Below are 22,005 nucleotides of genomic sequence, written 5' to 3'. Positions count from 1 at the left end.
GGGAATCCACTTGGATGAACTAGACATTGTTAGGAAGATAACATGGGGAGAGAGGTTCACAGAGCAAGATCAGGGTTTAGGAGCATCAAGTATAAATTTACTCTTGTCTTTCTGTCCACCTGGGGTTGTCTGGTTTAAAATCTATCTTGATGAAGGACTGTTTGTTTTGTCTGGGTGGCTCATTTTTGTCTGTCCAGCTGGAGATCTCTCTGGCTCACAGAGTGTCTACTTGCCTAGTTGGAGATCTGTCTGGCTGCAATCCTTCTGGCTGAGGGTCTGCGGTTGTGTCTAGCCAGGGGTCTTCCTGAGGATCTTGTGAAGTTGAGATTCAGTCTGTCTGGAGTTCATTTATCCAGCTATCTACTTGGAGGTTTATCAGCCGATCTGGCTACACACTGATCTGTCAGTCTGGGGTCAGTCCATCTGTCTGTGAGGCTAGATGTCTGTCTCACTAGCCATAGATTTGTGCCAAACTGGTGCATCTGGCATCCAGTTCAATGGCTGGGGGGTCTGTCTGGCTAGGGGTCTGTGTGAACAGCTCAGAATCAGCCTGGTTTGGGGTCTTTCTGTCTGACTAGGATCTGTCTAAATAAGGTCTGACTTGTTGGGGATCCATTCATCTCTCCAGATGGGGGTCCATCTGTTCCTCTGGTTTGGGTTCTATCTGTCCAGCTTGGCTTGGGGGTCCGTTTATCTCTGACTGGGCATAGTGTCTCACTATCTGGCTGGGGTCATCTGTCATGTGTCTAATTAGAAGTTCATCCATCCAATGGGGCCCTATCGGCTAGCAGGGATCTAACCTATTCAAAGGACCTGCTGATTTGCAACGTACACCCAGCTGGTAGATGGTCTGGACAGTGGGCCATCTGTCTAGCTTAGGATGCTTATCTACCTGAGGGTCCGTCTACTTTTCTGGCCTGTTGACTGCTTGGGGATCTACCTGGCAGTCTTCCCAGATGGTGGTGCATCAATCTGTCTGCTAAATTGTGGGCTTTGTGGAATTGATGAGTTGGTGGGGACTAACCACCTGTCTAGAAGTCCACCTATCTGCCTGGTTGGAAGGCTGTCTGGCTGGTTGGGGTGTCTGTGCAATCAAGGGTCTATCTGGCTGGCTAGGAGTCCATCTGGCTACTTGGGAGTCTGTTTGACTAGGTCTGTCAGTCTGCCCACTTGGTGGTGGGTCTGTCTAGCTGAGAGGATGTCTGTGTGTCTGTTCAGTTAAGGATTTGCTTATGTCTGTCTGGGAGTCTGTCCACCTAGAGGTCCATCTGACTGGTATCTGGCTAGCTGCCTATCTGGGAGAGGGGTCTTTTTGATGGTTTCTCTTGCTGGGTGTGATCGGTCAAGGTGTTAGTTTATTAATCTGACTGGAGGTCCATCCATCTGGCTGTGGACTGTCCTCTGAAATCTGGCTGTCTAGGTGTATGGTTATGTATTTGTCCTGATTGGGGGCCCATCTGACTGTGTAACCCATCTGGGGATTTTTTACCTGTCTGAAATCAGTCTGCTTGGTTATTATGCCTGGCGTGGATCCGTCCAAATGGTGGGGGGCAGGGAGGAGCAGCCAGCAGTCCTTTTTAGGGCCCACCCATTTCTCTGTGTCCAGCTGAATGTCTGAGCGAGGGAGACTCAGATACTGAGATGAACTAGTCCATTATGTGGTGATGGGGGCAGTTTCCAGAAGCCCATCTGTCCATCTTCTCTTTCACACCTGGGGGAACTTGCCTAGTACCCTGGGGTTGGGCCCATCCTGATGTTTATTATTGAATCTGTTCAGTGTGGTCTCACTAGCCATTATCTCCCAGCTACCTCCCCCAGCCTCAGGCCCTGAATGCTATAATCACTGGGGCAAAGCCCCATATTTCCACCCTGAGAAACTTTTATTTTGATCCAGGACCATCATTCCCATTCCCAACACTTCACACAGCAGAGAATGGCCGTCAGCAGTCCAGGTGCCCATGTGGGGCAACAGGCAGGCAGGGGTGCAGCACTCACACCTGGGTCCACTCAGCAGGGGGGTCCCGGGGCCCTTTAGGCCTTCCAATGCGCAGGTTGAAGCCTGGAAGAAGGGCACCGTGGGTTTCGTGGAGACGCTGAGGTGTGGACATGTGTGGAAGGTCATCCTCAAGCCTTCAGGCCCTTGTGATTTACTGCAGCCACATCCACAGGACTCGGAGAGTGGGAGCCCCATGCCACTATCGCTAAACCCCCAACACCTGGTTTTCAGTCCAAGCTGCGGTATCCCAGCAACCCAGGCTTTGACTTACCTAGCCCACCGGTCTGAGCTCCATCCACCACGTCCTCGTAGGCGTCAGGCCCAGCGGGGCTTTGGTCAGCCAGAACTGTGGGCAGAAAACCACCCCCCACCCCCACGGATCGATTCAGGCAGCCCCGTGGAGCTCGGGAACCCACCCGGGGCAGAGCCTCATCCTCCAAGCTCCCAGGGGTTGGGGGTGGGGGCCTGGGGGCCGGCGCGGTAGGGGCGGGGCCAAAGGCCACCTCCGTCCGGACGAGCTGGTGTCGCCAGAGAAACGGACCCAGACTTAGGGCCACGGCTAGGCCTGGGGCACTTCCGGCCGAGCCGGGGCGGGCAACAGTCCCAGAAGCGCGGCCGGAGAGGCACCGACGTCAGCCTTGGCCGTGACCAGGCCGGCCTTAGGGGCGGGGGTCCTCGAGGCCGCGGGGCCCTCCACACCGGCCACACGCCGTCTGGCGCAGGAGCTGGCGGGCGCCGGCCCTCCCAGCCCACACCCCGGCGGCCCGGACTCACCGCGCCCGGGCGGCGCCCCCTGCGCCTCCTCTGCGCGCGCCTGAGGCCGCCGGGCGCGCGGCAGCACCTGGCTGTAGAGCGGCGCCTCCTCCGCGCCGCGCCCCGGCGCCCCCGCCTCGGCCCCCGGGGGCGCCCTGCGCTTCTGCACCACCGCGTACGTGTCCGTGTCGGCCATAGCGGGAGCCGGGGACCCGGGCGCCCAGATGCTCCTGCGGGCGGGGCGGACGGGGAGGAAGTGAAGACGCCGAGCCCGAGGAAGGAGGGGGTGGGGAGGGCTCGCGGCGCGCAAACCGCCCGCTTCCTTCCCGCCCGAGGCTGCTGGCGGGTCGGGAGAGGGGGAGCGGGCGGGTTTCCGAGGCGAGAGGGAGGGGCCTCTGGGTGAGGGGCGTCTCGCTGTGCGTCCGGAGGGCCCCGCTAGTTTGGTGGATGGAGGGAAGGGGCCAGCCTGGCGGGTGGAGGGCGCAGCGTATTGGTACTGCGGGGTGGTACTGTCGTGCAGATGTTTGAATAAAGGAATGAGGAAGTGGCATGTAAAGGGGAGGGAGGGACGGCCTCAAGATGGAGAGCTAGTCTTAAAGAGGAGGGGTGACATCTCTGCTGCAAAGGAAGGTTGGGTCTGTGCCCCCAGCACCTGACACGACGCCTGACAAGTGGGCTGCATCAAGAAATATTTGCTAAGTTAATGACCGGGGAAGCAAGGAAACGGCTAACATTGAGGCGAGCCTTAGAAGCAGAGGCAATGAGATCTCTGGGATCAAAGTGTCGTCTTGGGGCAGGTTCCCAGAGTGCAGGCAAAGAGCGAACCAGTGAATGTTTGGTAAATTGAACAGCAAGGAAGGGGCCGGTGTTGAAAGGGCGAGGAAAGGGTTACCTTGGGCATGAGAAATTGGAAAGGGAAGAATGAGGAGATAGGGCTGGGTGCCTGAGGACCTCACCAGGCTAATGGCGTGTGGTGGGAAGGATCCGGAAGGAAAGGGCGTCATCATAGAGTGGGGTACAATTCTGGGGAAGGACAGGAGGGGAAGGCTGCGAGGCGTGGAGGAAAGTTGCCAGACCCCTGATGGAAGTCACCATGGACTCTGGGGGGTAAGCTGAGGCGGAGTCTGATAAGGTCACAAGGAGGAGAACAAAGGTAGGTATCATAGTCAGTCCCTGATCCCAGAGGGAGTCCAGGGGCTAGATGCTGCAGTGATGGTGTCCACAGACCTCTGCTCTGGTCCTAGTCTCTGAGGGTGTTTCATGGCGGACAGGAAGACAGTAGGCAGGAGGCCTTGGTACCTCCTTGAAGTTCTGGTAAAGGGGGCTGGAGGTGTGGAGTGCTGAGAAGAACATCTGAACCACCAGGTTCCTATTCCTGTACTCCTCCTCAGTGGGGGAAGAGGAATCATCAAAAAGGGAAGACAAGAGAAAGAGGCATGTGTCCTTGAATTGAGGAGACTAAGGCTCTCACCTTTGTCTGCACAGCTACAGGCCGCTGCTTTCTCATCTCCAGGACCACGCTGAAGAGGCTGCAGTTAGGTGGGATCATGTGGAGAGAAAGAAGACACATGAGCAGGACCTGGTGGCCATGGGGCCTGCACTGCACCCAAGCAAACATGCCCTATTCATACCTGGGTCAAGAGCACCTGTTTAATCCACAGTGCACCGGACACCTGTTCACCCACAACCTGCACTGACAAGCAAGAATAAGAGTAAGCTGGGTCAGGACCTGCCCACAACCCCTCTTGTATGAGGCATTTGGGGTTTTCAGTGAGGGCCCTAACTGGGGATCCCCTGCAGCACATTTTGATTCTCAGAATCCCCCAATTACAATTTAAAAGAAAACACTTTTTAATTGTTTACATTTGTTGAGCATCAACTGTGTGCTTACTCCCCAGCAGGCAGTCGGTGCCCAATAAATGCTAATTTCAGTTGATGTGGTGTGAGCAGTGTAGCCTCAGGTTTCTCAAGAGGCACTCAGTGCTGATGCATAGGGGCACTTGTACCTTAATGTTTATAGCAGCACTTTCAGCAATAACCAAATTATGGAAAGAACCTAAATGTCCATCACCTGACAAATGGATAAAGAAGTTGTGGTTTATATATACAATGAAATCCTACTTGGTAATGAGAAAGAATGAAATATGGCCTTTTGTAGCAACATGGATGGAACTGGAGAGTGTTATGCTCTCTGTGAAATAAGTCATACAGAGAAAGACAGATACCATATGTTTTCACTCTTATGTGGATCCTGAGAAACTTAACAGAAGACCATGGGGGAGGGGAGGGGGGGGGGAAGTTAGAGAGGGAGGGAGCCAAACCATAAGAGACTCTTAAAAACTGAGAATAAACTGAGGGTTGATGGCGGGTGGGAGGGAGGGGAAAGTGGGTGATGGGCATTGGGGGGGCATCTGTTGGGATGAGCACTGGGTGTTGTATGGAAACCAATTTGACAATAAGTGTATTAAAAAAAAAAAGAGGCACTCAATCTGCAAGACTGGCTCCAAGTTCTGCACTGGCCTCCCTGCCTCCCTCCCCCACTCCCAGTCAGGTGACTCCCAGTCACCTCTGTCTCACCACACTCCCATAAAACCCATTTCTTAAACCTGCAGTGGACACAGACGGGCCTGGGGCCATATCCCTGGAGGTGATGGGCTTCCTCCGCCATGGTGAGCACATGTTCAGGATTGCTAGTGACTCCTCTGTCTGGCCAGGACATATATTACAGCTGGTACACAGATCGGTATTCCTGAAACACAGGAAAAGAGGGACAAATAATTAAAAAAAAACATTTATGAGTACCTACTACATGTCAGGCTCAATTCTAAACATCTTTCATTTAAATCCAACAGATAATAACTGAGAAGAGAAGTACTATTGCTAATGCCCATTTTACAGATGAGAAAATGGAGACAGAAAACAGCTCTCCCCATATGGGAGCCTCCTCCTCCCTTTTCAGTACCTTCTGAAAGGTGACCTAAGAGTATGATGTCTGTGTTCAGCCATGTCTCCCTTGTCTGAGGATGTGGGGCAGGTGGGAAGAGAAGGGAGAACAAAGACTACAGGTGCCAAAAGACATTTACAGAAAACAAAGCATTTCTGATTAAAAATCAAAGTCAAACAACATTGTTTTTAAAACGCATTCAGCTCAAACATCCCCCATGGCTTTCCTGAAGGAAACATTTGATGGAGGAGGGAAAGAGGAAATATGATTAAACACCCCAGCAAGCTCATTTATAGTGAAAAAAAGAGATTTCTTTTGTTCTACAAGAGTTTTATTGCACTTCTCATGTACCAACTGTATGTATGACTTGAGGTGACAGATTTTCCTGACTTTTGAAATGTTAAGGGAAATAAGGATTTTAAGAACTTAACAAGGCACATTTGTATAACAGAGATAATCATGATCATAGTTAAAATGCAAAATGAATGCATGTATTGAGTTATGACTATTTGCATACTAATAAGTGTGAGGGGGCTGTGGGAAAACTGTTCATCCTTTCAGGCTCAGCCCAAAAGCCTTCCATCCTGAGAATCTTCTGTGAAACCTCCCTAACATTCAAGACTCCATAAAACACTGTTCCCACCTCTGCTCCAGCTTACCAGCACGATGCAGAATAGTCCAATCTGTAGTGGTTCCTGTTCTTGGTCCCAGTAATGCTCACACTTTTTTTTCAAAAAGGTAAGGGAGAAAGGGCAAGGAATAAAGAGGGGCAGTCTGCTTTAGAGTTCTAGCTCAATACGTCCACACTCTCACAGGACACCTCAGGCATTGCTGCTGGAAGCACAGACAGCTGCAGCTATAGTGCAGGCCAGCTGGCAGAGCCTTGTCAGATTAAACACACACAGACATAGTGGTGACTTGAGCTTCTGACTATGCAGGAGGAAGACAGGCCAGAATATTCTCATACTGTAAGCAACTAAAAAAACTGGATATGTTTTTTATGAGCCGCTATTTTCAGACATTGGACCACAGGCATTGCAGGATTGTGATCACTGAACAAAGGGAAACACATGGGTTAAATCTTATGACTACTCCAGCTTACTCCCTAGAGGCAGTCACCAGGCTGCAGGACATGGGGAGTCCAGAGATCCCACCGAGTTGAGGAGCCAGAGATTATGGCTAAGGGAGGAGAAGGCAGCTAGAATTTGAAGGGCAGAGTCCTGGAAAGAACAGAGATATGCAAACAAAAGTAAACAAACAAACCTCCAGAAGTCTGCATATGGTCCCCTTGACTATTTTTAGCTGAGTAATAATCTGAGCAAATATGTCATGAAACTAGGCAAGAATAACTTCCCAAGAAAGGAGAATAACTAGGGACCTATAAGATGAACATTCCCTGCAATGTTCATAATGGGACAGAAATAATTTACATTCCTTCCAGCCTGAGTGGAGAGACCTGACTGACTATAAGGGCATTTAGTAGGGAATCAAAAAAGACCACACTTTAGGAGTAGAGTGAAATTAGTTCCAGAATAAAGGCCACTCTAGACCTGCCCTACAAAAGCTTAAAAACAAACCTTAAAATGATCAAACATCAAAAAGTAACTTAACTACCCTCCAGAAAAAGTCCAACACTCTTTAAAGGAAGACAATAAAATCCAACAGTGACCTGTGTAAAATTAAAAATGTCAAGCATCCAATAAAAATTTACTAGACACACTAGCAAACAACAAAATCCCTAACCAGGAGAAAAATCAGTGAAGACAAGATCCGGTAGGGATGAGGAAAGAATAGACCTTTAAACAATTTTTAAAAACATTTTAATTATACTTGAAGATGAAAAGGCAAACATGAACATGATGAAAGTGAAACAAAAGGTATAAAGAAGACCTAAATGGAACTTCTAGAGAGGAAAAATAAAATACATAAAATAAAAAATTCACTGTCTAATAGTAGATTAGACATAGAAGAAACAATTAAAAAAAGACCATGACGACATAGCAATGGAAACTATTTAAAGTGGAAAAAAGAAAAAAAATGACTGGGGATAAAATGAACATCAGATAACAAAAAGAAACAAAAGTCAGCCAAACTGGCAAGGAAGAAGTCAAGCCTTCACTATTTGCAGATGACATGATACTCCATGTAGAAAGCCTGAAAGCCTCCACCAAAAATATTGCCAGAACTTATTTCAGCAAAATCACAGGATATAAAATCAATGTACAGAAAACTATTGCATTTCTATACACCAATAATGAAGCAGCAGAAAAAGAAATCAAAGAACTGATTCCATTTATAATTGTGCCAAGACCCACAAGATACCTAGAAATAAGCCTAACCAAAGAGGTAAAAGATCTGTACTCTGAAAACTATACAAGTCTTATGAAAGAAATGAAAGAGGACACAAAAAACTGGAAAAACACTCCATGCTCACAGATTGGAACAACAAACATTGTTAAAATGTCTATACCCAAGGAAATCTACATATTTAATGCAATCCCTATCAAAATACCAACAGCATTTTTTCACAGAGCTAGAACAAACAATCCTAAAATTTGTATGGAGCCACACAAGATCCCAAATAGCCAAAGCAATACTGAAACAGAAATGCAAAGCTGGAGGCACCATGATTCTGGACTTCAAGCTATATTACAAAACTATAGTAATCAAGGCAATATGGTACTGGCACAAAACAGACACAGAGATCAATGGAACAGAATAGAAAACCCAAAAATGGGCCCATAACTATATGGTCAACTAATCTTCAACAAAGCAGGAAAGAATATCCAATGGAAAAATGACAGTCTCTTCAACAAATGGTGTTGGGAAAATGGGATGGCAACATGCAGAAGAATGAAACTGGACCCACAAAAATAAATTCAAAGTGGACGAAAGACCTAAATGTGAGACATGAAACCATCAAAACCATAGAGGAGAATACAGGCAGCAATTTCTTTGACCTCAGCGGGAGCAACTTCTTACCAGACAAATCACTGGAAGTAAGGGAAACTAAAGCAAAAATGGAGTATTAGTGTTTCATCAAGATAAAAAGCTTCTGCACAGCAAAGGAAACACTCAACAAAACTAAAAGGCAGCCTATGGAATGGGAGAAGTTATTTGCAAATGACATATCTGATAAAGGGTTAGTATCCAAAATCTACAAAGAACTTATCAAACTCAGCACCCAAAAAACAAATAATCCAGCTAAAAAATGGGCAGAGGGAATGAATAGACATTTTTCCAAAGAAGACATCCAGATGGCTAACAGACACATGAAAAGATGCTCAACATCACTCATCATCAAGGAAATACAAATCAAAACCACGATGAGATGCCACCTCACACCTGTCAGAATGGCTAAAACTAACAACATGGGAAACAACAGATGTTGGCGAGGATGTGGAGAAAGAGGAACCCTCTTGTACTGTTGGTAGGGACACAAACTGGTGAAGCCACTCTGGAGAACAGGATGGAGGTTCCTCAAAAAGTTAAAAATAGAACTACCCTATGACCCAGCAATTGCGCCAGTAGGTATTTACCCAAAGGATACAGAAATACATATTCAAGGGGGTACATGCACCCCGATATTTGTAGCAGCATTATCAACAGTAACCAAACTATGGAGAGAGCCCAAATGTCCATCGACTGATGAATGGATAAAGAAGATGGGGTATATGCATACAATGGAATATTATTTGGCCATCAAAAAGAATGAAATCTTGCCATTTGCAATGATATGGATGGAGCTACAGTGTATTATGCTAAGTGAAATAAGTCAGACAAAGACAAATATCTTATGATTTCACTCATGTGTGGAATTTAAGAAACAAAACAGATGAACATAGGGGAAGGGGGGAAAAAGAGAGAGGGAAGCAAACCATAAGAGATTCTTAACTATAGAAAACAAACTCAGGATTGATGGAGGGAGGTGGGTGGGGGGATGGGCTAAACGGGTGATGGGTATTAAGGAGGGTACTTGTTATGATGAGCACTGTGTGGTATATGTAAGTGATGAATCACTAAATTAACTCCTGAAACCAATATTACACTATATGTTAACTAACTAGAATTTAAATTAAAACTTAAAGAAAAGAAAATGTCTGTTTATGCCTTCTGTCCATTTTTTAATTGGATTATTTGTTTTTTGGCTGTTGACTTGCATCAGTTCTCTATATATTTTGGATACTAACTCTTTATTGGATATGCCATTTGCAAATATCTTCTCCCATTCAGTGTAGGTTGCCCTTTAGTTTTGTTGTTGTTTCCTTTGCTGTACAGAAGGTTTTAATTTTGCCACAGCAATCAGAAAGAAAAGGAAATAAAAGGCACCCAAATTGGTAAGAAAGAAGTAAAACTTTCACTATTAGCAGATGACATGATACCCTATGATCCAGTAATCGCAGTACTTGGTATTTGAGAATATGAAAGAATATGAAAACATTAATTCAAAATGATATATGCACCCCTGTGTTTTTTACAGAATTATTTACAATAGCCAAGTTATGGAAGCAGCCCAAGTGTCCATCAATAGATGAATAGATAAAGAAGATATTCAGCTATAGAAAAGAATGAAATTTTGCTATTTGCAACAACATGGATGGATCTAGAGGGTACAGTGCTAAGCGAAGTAAGTCAGAGAAAGACAAATACCATATGATTTCAGTCACATGTGGAACTTAAGAAACAAAACAAACGAACGAAGAAAAAAAAGAGAGAAACCATAAAACAGACTCAAATATAGAGAACAAACTGATGATTACCAGAGGGGAGGTGGGGAAGGGGGAATGGGTAAAACGGGTAAAAGGGATTAAGAGTATGCTTATCTTGATGACCACTGAGTAATGTATAGAATTTTTGAATCACTACGTTGTACACTGTAACTAACACTGTATGCTAACTACACTGGAGTTAAAATAAAAAATTAAAAAATTAAGTAAAAGATAATCTAAAGCAAAAATAATAGCAGTGTATGGTAGAGTATTTCATATTTAGAATTAAAATCTATGGCGACAATAACGTGAAGCATGGAATGGGAAAACTGAAATATGCTAAAGTTCCTATATTTTAAATGAAATGGTATAATATTATTTGCTGTGATAAATTAGACCTAACTTGTAAACTCCAAAGCCACCACTAAGTACATAATACAAAGAGGTATAGCTAATAAGTCAATAATGACTATGAAATGAATTCATAAAAATTCTCAGTCTGAAAGAAGACAGAGAAGAAGAATGAAGGGACAAAGAACAGATGGAACAAATAGAAAACAGAAAGATGGTAGGTTTAAATTCAACATTACTGATAATTATATTAACAACTAAATACTCCAAATAAAGGCAGAAATTGTCAGACTGAATACTAAAGTAAGTCCCTACAATATGCCACCTACATGACACTTTAAAAATAATGATGGGGGTGCCTGGGTGGCTCAGTCTATTAAGCATCTGACTCTTGATATTGGCTCAGGTCATGATCTCACGTTCAGTGAGATCAAGTCCACAGTGGGGCTCTGCGCTGAGAACTCAGGGCCTGCTTGGGATTCTCTTTCTCTCTCTTTCTGCCCCCCCCCCCACACACACTCTCTCTCTCTCTCTCTCTCTCTCTCTCTCAAAATAAATAAACTCAAAAAAATAAAAATAAGGATGAACATAGATTTTTTAAAAAAGTAAAAGAATGGAAAAAGATATGCACACCTGAGTAATTTAAATGGCTGTATTAATATCAAAGTACACTTCAGAAAAAGGAATATTGCCAGAGATAAAAAGAGACCTTACATATTGGAAAAGGGATTGATTCATCAGGAAGACATAATCCTAACTGTATATGTACTCAATTACAGATTTTTAAAATAACTGAAGCAGAAACTGACAGAACTGAAAAGACAAACCAGATAATTTTAAAATTAGAAAATTTCAATATTATTTCAGCAAATAATAAGGCAAGTAGACCCCCTCCGAAAAGGCCATACAAAACATAGGACTTAAATAACATTATACTAATTGTCAATTATAGAACAGCTGGAGACTTCACTGCTCTCTCAGCATTTGATAGAACATTTAGAGAAAAGTAATCAGTTAAGATCTATAAAATACAATAAAGATACAAAAATATTAAAATGTCAACAAAGACACAGTAAATTTGACTGACTTGATATTTATAGAGCATTCCGCCCAACAAAAGCAGAACACACATTCTTTCTGAGTGCCAGAGTATTTACCAATGTAGACCATGTTCATAGCCGTAAAACAAGTTTCAGTACATTTAGCAAGATTGAAATCATATAAAGTTGTTCCTTGACCACAGTGGAATTAACTAAAAATAACAGGAAGATATATGGGAAAATCCTCAAATATTTGGAAACTAAGAACAACTGTGGTAAAATACCACGAGTCAAAGAAGAAACCACAAGGGAAATTAGAAAATATTTTGAACTAATTGGAGAAGACACAACTTATCATGTTTGTGAGATGTAGCTAAAGCTTAAAGAAAAGTGAATAACACTAAATGCTTGTACATAAAAAAAGAAAAATTTCAAATCAATGATGTAAGTTTAAGAAATTAGGAAAATAAGAGCAAGTTAAACCTAAATAACCTTTAGGAAGGAAAAATGAAGAAGAGAAGATATTCATGAAATCGGAAGTGAAAAAAAATAAAGAAAATGAGTAAAGCCCAAAGCTGCTGCTTTGAAAAAAAATTAATACAGCTGATAAACCTCTAGCCCAGAGATGGCTAACATTTCCTATGAAGGCCCAGATAATAAATAACTACTTTACACTTTGTGAGCCATTCAATCTACCCATCTTGAAACTACTGAAATCTGCCATTGTAGTATGAAAGCAGGTATACATGATATATAAACATATGAGTGTGGCTATATTCTAACACATTTTATTTACAAGAAAAAAAAGAAAAAGGCTGCAAGACAGACCTACTACAACAGCTAAAGTTTGCCCATCTTTACTCTAGCCAGACTGACTTAAGGAGTGACAGACGCCGACCACAAATTACCAAAGTCAGGAATGAAAAATAGACGTCACTACAGATTGTGCATACTCCATGATCAGCCATTCGCCTGGGGCAGTACTTACCCACCCCACAACCCTGTCCATGCAGGCCAGAATGTAGAATCATGTGCCTTCGATGCTGATATGTTTACTGAGGAACTAATTTATGCTAACAGGCAAAATAGAGATCCCTGCCCTCCTGGACTTTCCTTCTTATCAGGAAGATGGAGAATAAACAATGTGTAGATTACCTTGTATGCTAGAAGTGGGAAGAACTGTGAGGCAAAAAGGAAAATAGGACAGGGAAGGAGAGTGGGAGTTCTGGGAGTTTTAAATGATGTAAGATCCAGGAAGGCCTCATGGAGGAAGTAGCCTTGAATGTTCCAGGCAGAGGGAACAGCCAAGGCACAGGCTCTGAGGCAGAGCCATCCCTGACACATCTGAGGAACAGCAAAGGCCAAACTGGCTAGAGCAGAGTGAAGGAAGGAGAGGCAAAAAGACATCAGAGCTGTACCAGGGAAGCCAGGGTATAGGACCTGATGGTCTATGGTGCAGATTTGGGGTGGGAAGCCCAGCAGTAGAGGGGTTGTGAACACTGCAGGGATAAGCACCATGAATAAGACGAAAGACAGCAACAAAAAAATTAAAGAGCAATAGTGGAGTCACTCCAAGAACTGGGCCTTTCAGTAGTAGCATTAGGGAGGTGCTAGCAAGATTTCTCTTGCCTTCTCCCTGCACAAGGAAATGCATTCTAGAGAGCTGAGAACACCTACCTGCCCATTCTCCATTTCTCGACATGCCTTCAGGATCATGGAGACACGAAAGATAAGGGGAGAGAGGAATGATTTGGGGACAGGAAAAACAAGGCCAAGGGAGGACTCAGAATGTTAGCTCCCCCCCCCCCCCCCGCCCAAAGCTAACCTTGACCCCAAACTCCCAGACCAGGCGCCAGAAGTCTAGCAAGGTGTGAGGCAGGGGTCCCTGTGTGGTAATATAGGCCCGGCTTCCGTCTGCTCCCTGATAAAGGCTAAGTTCACCACCCAGATCCTGTTGTCACCCCCACCATGTCCACCCTGTCCCTGACTCCCAGCCTGACTTGGATGAAGTTGCCATTGATGTAGTGGCCGTGTCCCTCCTCCTGGAGCAGGGACAGGACCACTGGTGCCTGATCATCTGCCAGTGGGAGAGATGAGAAAAGGCACCAAGCCCCTGACAGCCTCCTGGATGAAAGCCAGCAGGGATGCTGCACACGCAGCAGGGGTCCACCTAGGTATACTCATGAGCTGCTCAGGAGAAAGGCAGCCACGGGGGTGCCTGGGTGATTCAGTTCATTATGCCTCCCGCTCTTGGTTTCAGCTCAGGTCATGTCTCAGAGTTGGTGAATTCCAGTGGAGCCTGGAGTGGGGCTCCCACAGGTGGCAGCATGGAGCCTGCTTGGGATTTTCTCTCTCTCCCTCTCTCTCTCTCTCTCTGCCCCTCCCCTGCTCACACTGTCTCTCTCAAAATAAATAAATAAATAAATAAATAAATAAATAAATAAATAAATAAATAAACTTAAAAGAACAAAAGAAAGAAAGGCAGCCACTGCAAGGATTGGCAAGGACGGGGGAGGGAGTGCTCTGGGAGCAAACTGGGGTGGACTGGACTGTGCTGCGGTGAGGGGTGGGTGCAGAGCCCCATCTACTCCTGAAAGCCCCTGACTTACTTGGAAGCACATCTTTGTGGTGGTTTTTCCTCACATTCCCTGGCCGACTGCCAGCCTGGGTGGAGTGCACAGGCTCAGTCTTCCATGTGGCTAAGCAGGCCTGGATGTCCTGGTTGGGAGGCACAACAAGCAGACCAGGGGAGGGAGAAGGAAAAGAGGAACCAGATCAAAGTCCTGGGGCACAGAGTGGCTTGTAGGGACACAAAGCACGTGGCCTGTGAGAGGCGAATGCAGACTTTTCCGGAAAGCATGGTGCCCTGCTAATGGTAGTGACCACGCGCCTTCTCTGTGCCAATGGCATTGAGTCATCGCCAGGTCTTCCCCAAGTGGGTACTATTATTGATGTCCCCACCGCGTAGGTAAGAAAGCTGAGGCACCACCACATGGTTGAGTGACTTGGCAAAAGTCCCCCCCCCCAGGAAGTGGCACGGTGAGGGCGGTATTCAGACCTCTCTGCATCTACCCTATACACCCAATTGTATTGTATTGCAAACAATAACTGTAACGTAGTATGTATTTAACAAGCATGATATATGATACATATAACAATATACACTGTATATGAATTATAACGTATAACATTACTTATGTAACAAAATATTACAGATACCTTGTTACTGTTAGATTGTTATTAGTGGCGACTGTATTACTATCCTCCTCAGCTACTCATAATCAGACGATGATAAGTAACACCTACCAAATGCCTACGATGCTGCATTACCGTTCCTTATGCACGGCTTGCACCTCCCCCCTGTAACGTTGAGAGTGTTTATAACTAGTGACAAAGACGCCTACAAAGTGAGCGCTCAAGATGTGCTAGGCGCTCTTTTAACCTACACCAGTTCCTCACGCCACTTTAGTCGGCAAGGGCCGCATTTCACCCGAGAAACCAACGCCAGAGGGGCCACGTGAAGCACCCGAGGCCACAGCGTCTATCAGAGCGCGGCGACCACACCCGCCTCAGCGGGGCCTCTGCGCTCCTCTTCCCCCAACCGTTTCCTTCCCAGAGAGGCCCTGGTGATCAGCTTCCAGCTTGAGCCTGCGCCTGCCTTCCCTTGCTGCGCGGTCTTCTGTTGCTGCCCGGCAGTGGGACGAGGTCACGGGAGCCCGGAGTGTGCGCGGTTCCGGAGCGGGATGCGGTCATGGGAGGCAGGGGTGTGCGCGGTTCCGGAGCCGGACGAGGTCATGAGCCAGGGGTGTGCGCGGTTCCAGAGTCGGACGCCGTCACGGGAGGAAGGGGTGTGCGCGGTTCCGGAGCAGGACGAGGTCACGAGAATCAGGGGTGTGCGCGGCTCCGGAACGGGACCTGGTCATGAGAGCCAGGGCCGTACGCGGTTCTGGAGCAGGACGAGGTCATGGAAGCCACGGCTGTGCGCGGTTCCGGAGAAGCGCACCGTCTGGCGGCCCGCTCTCGCCAGCTCACGCTGAACTCGCCGGCAAGGGCCACCTCCTCCCGGCAGCCCGCCTCCAGCTGCTCCCGGACGCTCCGCTCCGCGCCACGTCCCAGCTGCGGCTCAGACGCCGCGGGCTAGCTACGTCGTGTCCGAGGACTGAGCCCCGAGCCAGTAGCCAGTATCCAGCATGCTGGAGGCGCGGCTGGCAGCGGAGGCCCCGCCTCCGACCATGCGACCCAATGGAATCGCGCGACAGCCAGCAGGGCGCGCCCCTCGGCCAAGGCGTCGGGAGCTCGCCCTGGTAGCGCCCGCAGGCTCTGGGACCCGAAGCAGCCAGCGCGGCGGGTCGCCTGCGGCTGTGCGGCGGGACTGAGTCCGGCGCCCGCGCCTCGCTTGGTCTGCGCGCGGGGCACGTCGGGTGACACCGCACAATCCCGCGGACGCTTCCTCTTGCTTGGAAGCCCGGGGCCAACCTTCCAAGTGCCCGCGTTCGGTAGATGGCCATTCGTTCTCGCCTGGCCTCCCCCGTCGGGTCTCCCTGAGACATAGACTGGGCTCCGAGCCGGAGTGGTGCTGCAGTTGTGAGTGGACACGGTCGCCGAGATCGAGCTGCCACTCTTGCCTCGAGGACCCTGGGTTGGGGGTGTTCTTCGCCCGTGCGCTCTGGCGGGGCCCGAGAGAGGTCGCAGGAGGTTGCGGGGGGAGGGGGGGGTGACACCTGTGCACCCGTGCTGTGAGAAAGACCTAATGGAAGTGGATGCTTCTGTATCTCCGTATTTCCTGAGATTCCGTTTTCTGGGTCAGGCTAAGAGGAGCTGGGGAAGCAAACAACCAGTCTTAATTCAAGGATCTCAACCCGCATAAACCTGCCGGGAAACAGAACTGACCACATAGAAGTGGGTTGGGGGTGGGGGGAGGGAGGGGAGATGTTCTCAACGCTTTCAAAGACCTTCTCCGTTTTGCTGTCCCCACACCCTCACCTTCAGAAAATAGGCAGGAAAAGGCCAAAGGACAACTTGGTGACCCAGTTCCCCGGGTCACCAAGGGGAGGCTGGAGAAAGCAGAGAGGGGCCTAGGGGTCCCGCCTGGGTAGATGGGTTAGCTCACCCTTCACCGAGGTCATGGAAGGAATTTCTGGGGATATCACTCGAGGGGGTATCTCAGGAGTCCAGTTTGAGGTCATCAAGCTCTCAAAGGGTAACGGTTAGGGTGAGGTCTTTAAGTCATTGAGGGGTTGACAGGGTCATTGGTTCAAGTTGTGGATTTAATTCATTAGGGGATTATTAGAGTGTTGTTTATGTTAGGGATGGGCATACTTTTTTAAAGTGTTTTTGGTCTTTGGTCTTGCTGGCTCTGGTCTTGTTCTAGCTACCAACTCCACCATGGCAGTGTGAAAGCCATAGGCAACATGTAAAGGAATGAGTGTGTCTATGTGTCAATAAAACTATTTGTGGACACTGAACTTTTAATTTCATGTAGTTTTCATATGTCACAAAACATTCTTGTGTGTGTGTGTGTGTGTGTGTGTGTGTGTGTGTGTGTAGCCTCAGGCTGTGGTTTGCTAACCCAGGTTTAAGTGACAGAAGTCAAAGTGGATGATCAGTGGGGATGTTTCATTTATTGAGGGATTACTGTGGACTCAGTATTTATCAGTTTCATCTCTAAGACTTCAAAGATGGTCAGTAGTGATCACTGAGGATGGGCATTGATAGTGAATTAATTGGAAGTCAGTTGAGAGTTCCTTGGGTGTTCATGGGGCATTGTCAGTGGATGTTACTAGCAATCGTTGGAGGTCAGAGAGACACAGTGAAAGTCGCTGAGGGGCTGTTGGGATTGGGAGTGGTAGTTTAAGTAACTGAGAGGTCAAAAGAGGGAAGGTCACTGAGGGATCCTACTCAGGGCACAACAGTGAATGCCAGCGAAATCACTGAGATTTCCTGGACAGTTATTGGTTTTTGGAGACTCAGGGAAGTGGGACACAGAAGTATCAGGAACTTTGAGAATATATGGATGTTCAATGGAGGATTCATGGACACTCTTGAATCCCTGAGTACTCATGGATGCTAATGGTAGTTATTAGGGACTAGTGTACACCAGAGTAAACGAGGAAGAGTCACTGTGGGATCATGAAGGGTCTTTTGTGGACCGTGGTGTTAGTGGATATCATTGGAGGTCAAAGGTCACTGAAAACTGGTGGTACCTGAGGAGTAGGTGCAACACTGAGGGGTCATTGGGCCATCCATATCATTTATGATGGTGACTGGGAGGCAGGGAGGCTGACCCAGAAGCTGGGTTCTGGCTAGCTGGAGATCTTCTGTCTGACTAGTGACTGAGGCTCTGTTTGTCCAGCCTGTGTGCGGGGGTGTATCTGTCTGTCTACCTGACTTGACAGTCGTCTGTCCATCCAGCTGGCTTGGTGGGGATGTATCTTTTATCCTGCTGAGGGCCTGACTTTTTCATAGGCTGGAGTCTGTCTTTACTGGCAGAACTTAAGACTGTAGAAGGTAAAGCTGAGGTTTGGCTGGCTAGTTGATTGGGTAGGTGGGTATCTCTCTGCTGGGGTAGTGTCTGTTTGTCCATTTGTGGGGAAGGTGTCTGTCCTTGAGGGATATTTTCTTTCGGTTGGCTGTGGTCATCTTCCAAATGGCTGGAGCTGGGGGTGTCCATGTGTCTGACCACAGGTCTTTCTGGATGTCTGGCTGGGTGTCTTCCCGTTTGTTCAAGAATATGTCCATTTGTCTGGCTGTCTGTCCCTCTGGAGTCTGTTTGTCTCCCTGGGATTTTGTCCATCTAGAAGTCTGTCTGTGTATCCAGGGGTCTGTATGTTTGTCCGTTTGGGGATCTTTCTATGTGGCTTGAAATCTTATGGCTTCTGAATAGAAGTGGCTGAGACTTCCAGCTGGGTTGGCTGTCGGTCTTTTTGGCTGCACTTTCACCCCCACTCCATGCCTCCCTGTCACTGTTGAACTTGCCTGGCTTCCCGACCGTCTCTTCCTGTCTCTCCAAACATCCAAATGCTCCTGGCTTGCCAGCTGCTCAGCTCAGGCTGGGTGTGGAGGGTGGGAAGACCCCCGAGAGCTCCTCCGGTAGCCCAGCCGCACCTCTCTTTTCCCCAGAGAATTGCACACGCTGTTCTTACAGTGGGATTTACTGCTGCTAGTGGCCCTTTTGTTCACGCTACTGGTCACAGTCCCATGCAGTGGGAGCAGATGGCATGCCTCTGAAGGTCCCGAGTGTTGCGACGCCCACATGCCACATGCAGGTCTGCCTGTTTGCCAGCTCAGAGTGCTCACTGACTGGCCACTCAGCAGGGCCAAGTGGACTGGTTGCTCGAGGGTGCCTGCAGAAGTTTTCCTAAGGCTGTGAGGAACCCAGGCTGAGCTGATGTTGCAAAGGGGAAAATGGTAACTTTACAATGGAGAAACATAGTGGATATCACCTTAACCCTGGCAGTTTGGTGGCAGATGCAGAGACTATTGATTATACTACTTTACAGTTCTTCTCTGGCTCCCTTTTGATAGGCAAAAAAAAAAAAAAAAAGGGCAGAAAACGTTGAAAAAATTCTCCCACTGCTCTTGTTAAAAACCTGCAAGGGCGCCTGGGTGGCTCAGTTGGTTAAGCGGCCAACTGTGGCTCAGGTCATGATCTTGCGGTCCATGAGTTTGAGCCCCGCGTCGGGCTCTGTGCTGACAGCTCAGAGCCTGGAGCCTGTTTCAGATTCTGTGTCTCCCTCTCTCTGACCCTCCCCCGTTCATGCTTTGTCTCTCTCTGTCTCAAAAATAAATAAACGTTAAAAAAAAAAATTAAAAAAAAAAACCCTGCAGGCTGGATGGGCTGACCTGTTGGTCTAGCCACAGTGTGGCATTTAGCAAACAGGAAAAATGACACTGTCTCCAATGGGAGGGGCAGCTTGTGCCCACCAGTGACTGTAGCTAAGTACCTTTGGAAGGGCTTTTGTTAGTATCCTTGAACTTTCCTCAGCGGTTTTGGATTTCATTGTTCTGAATTGAGGATCTCTCCTGGTCCCTTTATGGGGCAAAGAGCAGCAGCTCAGAGCTGAGGAAACACAGCCCAGGGAGAAAGCCACCTTATCCTTTCTCAGTCCTGCTGCCAAACCACATGATCTCTCTGTGGAGGGCTTGTTTTTGTCCTCGGAACTGCCCTGCTGTTCTGCTTTAGAGAGGGAGGGGGGAAGCCCTCTTCCTCATCTTTAAAAACGACATCCTTAAAATGTTTATACCAACTTTCCCAGGCCAGCCCCACTTCTTCCAGGACAGAGCCTGGTTATCTCCATCACCTAGAGTGATCTCCAGATGCTAGTGCATGTCTGTGGAGGAAATAAACTCAGCTCCACGCCCTCTGCACTGACAGCTCTGGCTCCTGTGAGCTCTAGGCAAACAAGTGCTCCAACAATGATGGTGCAGCATCCCGGGGCCTCTGCATCCTTGGCGTTCACTTTCTATACACAATTTTAGCCCGGTGCACACACACCTCTGTATGTGGCACTTTATTTTGAAAAGACCAACTGGCCACATTCTGTTAATCTTAGTCTGGCTGGGGTCCTGCATAGCTAACGGCTCTTTGGTTGCTGAGTGCAGAACCCATGGCATCACAACCAAAGGGAGGTATGGGTCTGTCTCCACCGGCTTCTGCCACTCAGTTATAAAACTAGAGAGAAGCTAATTGTACATCTATGTCTGGGTAAGTATTACATCTCTGGAAGGATTCCTGTAAGGAGACCAAGAACAAGGGCAGGGGCATCTCATGCTGCTGCTGCTGTTGCTGGGTGTTTTGCGTTCCTAGCCGATGCACTCTGGCAAGTAGAAAAAAAGGAGGGGTCTGTCAAAAATGCTGTAACTGGCATATGGCATATGGCATAATCAGCTAGAATGTTCTAGAAAATCTTATGAAAAACCAAAAGGGCTTATAAGAAAGTGTAATAAAGTATCTGGTTGAAATATAATACACACACATATCACACCTATGCACACAGAAATCACTTCCCTACATACTAGCAAAAAATGAACTTGAAATTATAATGCAAGAAAGATTTCATATTTACTGAAAAATAGCCACCAGGTTTGAAATCTCTAGTGAATTAATAAAGCTAGGCAATGATATTAATGTCTGCTAACATTAAAAAATGACACACGTTATCAGCCTCCTGGTAAAAGAACATAAGCATTCCTGCCAACAAGATTTAAACCTGTATCTGACCGAACCTTTAGATCTAGATGTTAATGCAAAGGAAATATAAAGGCATAGGAAAATATTAAGTGACACAGCAGGAACAAGATCAGACTGTGGAAACTCTACAAGACAAATAAACCAGTGTCCTAATTGAATATATTTCAAAGAAAAGATTAAAAACAGGGAATCCTATAGGTTACTAGAGACTTAGGATGTATACACAAGTATTTATGGCGGCACTATTCATAATAGCTCCAAAGTAGAAACCACCCAAATTTCATAAAGTGATAAATGTGGCATACACATACATTATTCAGCACCAAAAAGAAATGGAGTACTGACAACAGGGGTAAACTTTGACAGTGTACTGCTAAATAAAAGGCAGTCACAAAAACACCACATGTTGTATGATTCCATTCATATGAAATACCCACAATAGGTCTATGGACCAAAAGTAGATTAGTGGTTGCGAGGGGCTGAGGGTGAAGGGATGGTTGGAGGGGAATGGGGAGTGACAGCTTATGGGGACGGGGTTCCTTGTCGGAGAGACAAAATGTTCTAAAACTAGAGCGATGGTTGTACAACCCTGTGAAGATAATAGAAGAAGCTTAATTGTTTGTATTTTTTAATTGTATACTTTGGGTTAACTGTGTGATGTGTGAATTATATCTCAATAGAGCTGTTTAAAAAAAGAATGACAAATGACTTGTCAATCATTTGCAACGAATGGACCTAATGTGGATCCTAGTTCAAACTAACATACTGTAATCAGGGAAAACTGAACAGTAACTGGATATTTAAAATAACATATTTGGAATATATAAAATATATATTTGGAATAATTGTTTTTTTAGGTATAATATGGTATTATTATTCTTGTTATCTTTTAGAAATATATGCAGAAATATTCATGGATAAAATAACATGGTGTCTAGGATTTGTTTCAAATAAACGAGTGGAGTGGATATAGGGAGTAGGTGGGGCTACAAAGGAAACCAGACTGGCCAACATTGAGAGGG

At 46.7% G+C, this 22,005-nt stretch overlaps 1 protein-coding gene across 1 annotated transcript; it reads right to left on the bottom strand.

Annotated features, from left to right (window-relative positions):
• Window positions 1–1,861: 1,861 nt before the first annotated feature.
• PTPN18 (protein tyrosine phosphatase non-receptor type 18) lies at window positions 1,862–14,568 on the bottom strand (the record flags this gene model as incomplete). The annotated part of the gene is given in 15 exon segments (XM_043602261.1): window positions 1,862–2,059; window positions 2,268–2,342; window positions 2,771–3,322; window positions 3,642–3,709; window positions 3,948–4,135; window positions 4,221–4,326; window positions 4,401–4,442; window positions 5,356–5,498; window positions 5,712–5,727; window positions 5,729–5,766; window positions 6,353–6,415; window positions 13,465–13,508; window positions 13,618–13,714; window positions 13,794–13,870; window positions 14,403–14,568. Coding segments are annotated over 15 exon segments (1,743 nt in total), but the record flags the coding sequence as incomplete, so codon positions are not given.
• Window positions 14,569–22,005: the final 7,437 nt, after the last annotated feature.

This window comes from Prionailurus bengalensis, chromosome A1 (genome assembly GCF_016509475.1).
Source record: "Prionailurus bengalensis isolate Pbe53 chromosome A1, Fcat_Pben_1.1_paternal_pri, whole genome shotgun sequence".
NCBI classification, from domain to species: Eukaryota; Metazoa; Chordata; class Mammalia; order Carnivora; family Felidae; genus Prionailurus; species Prionailurus bengalensis.
The sequence above is the reverse complement of the archived record's forward strand: the minus strand, read 5'-3'. Positions and strand labels throughout refer to the sequence as shown.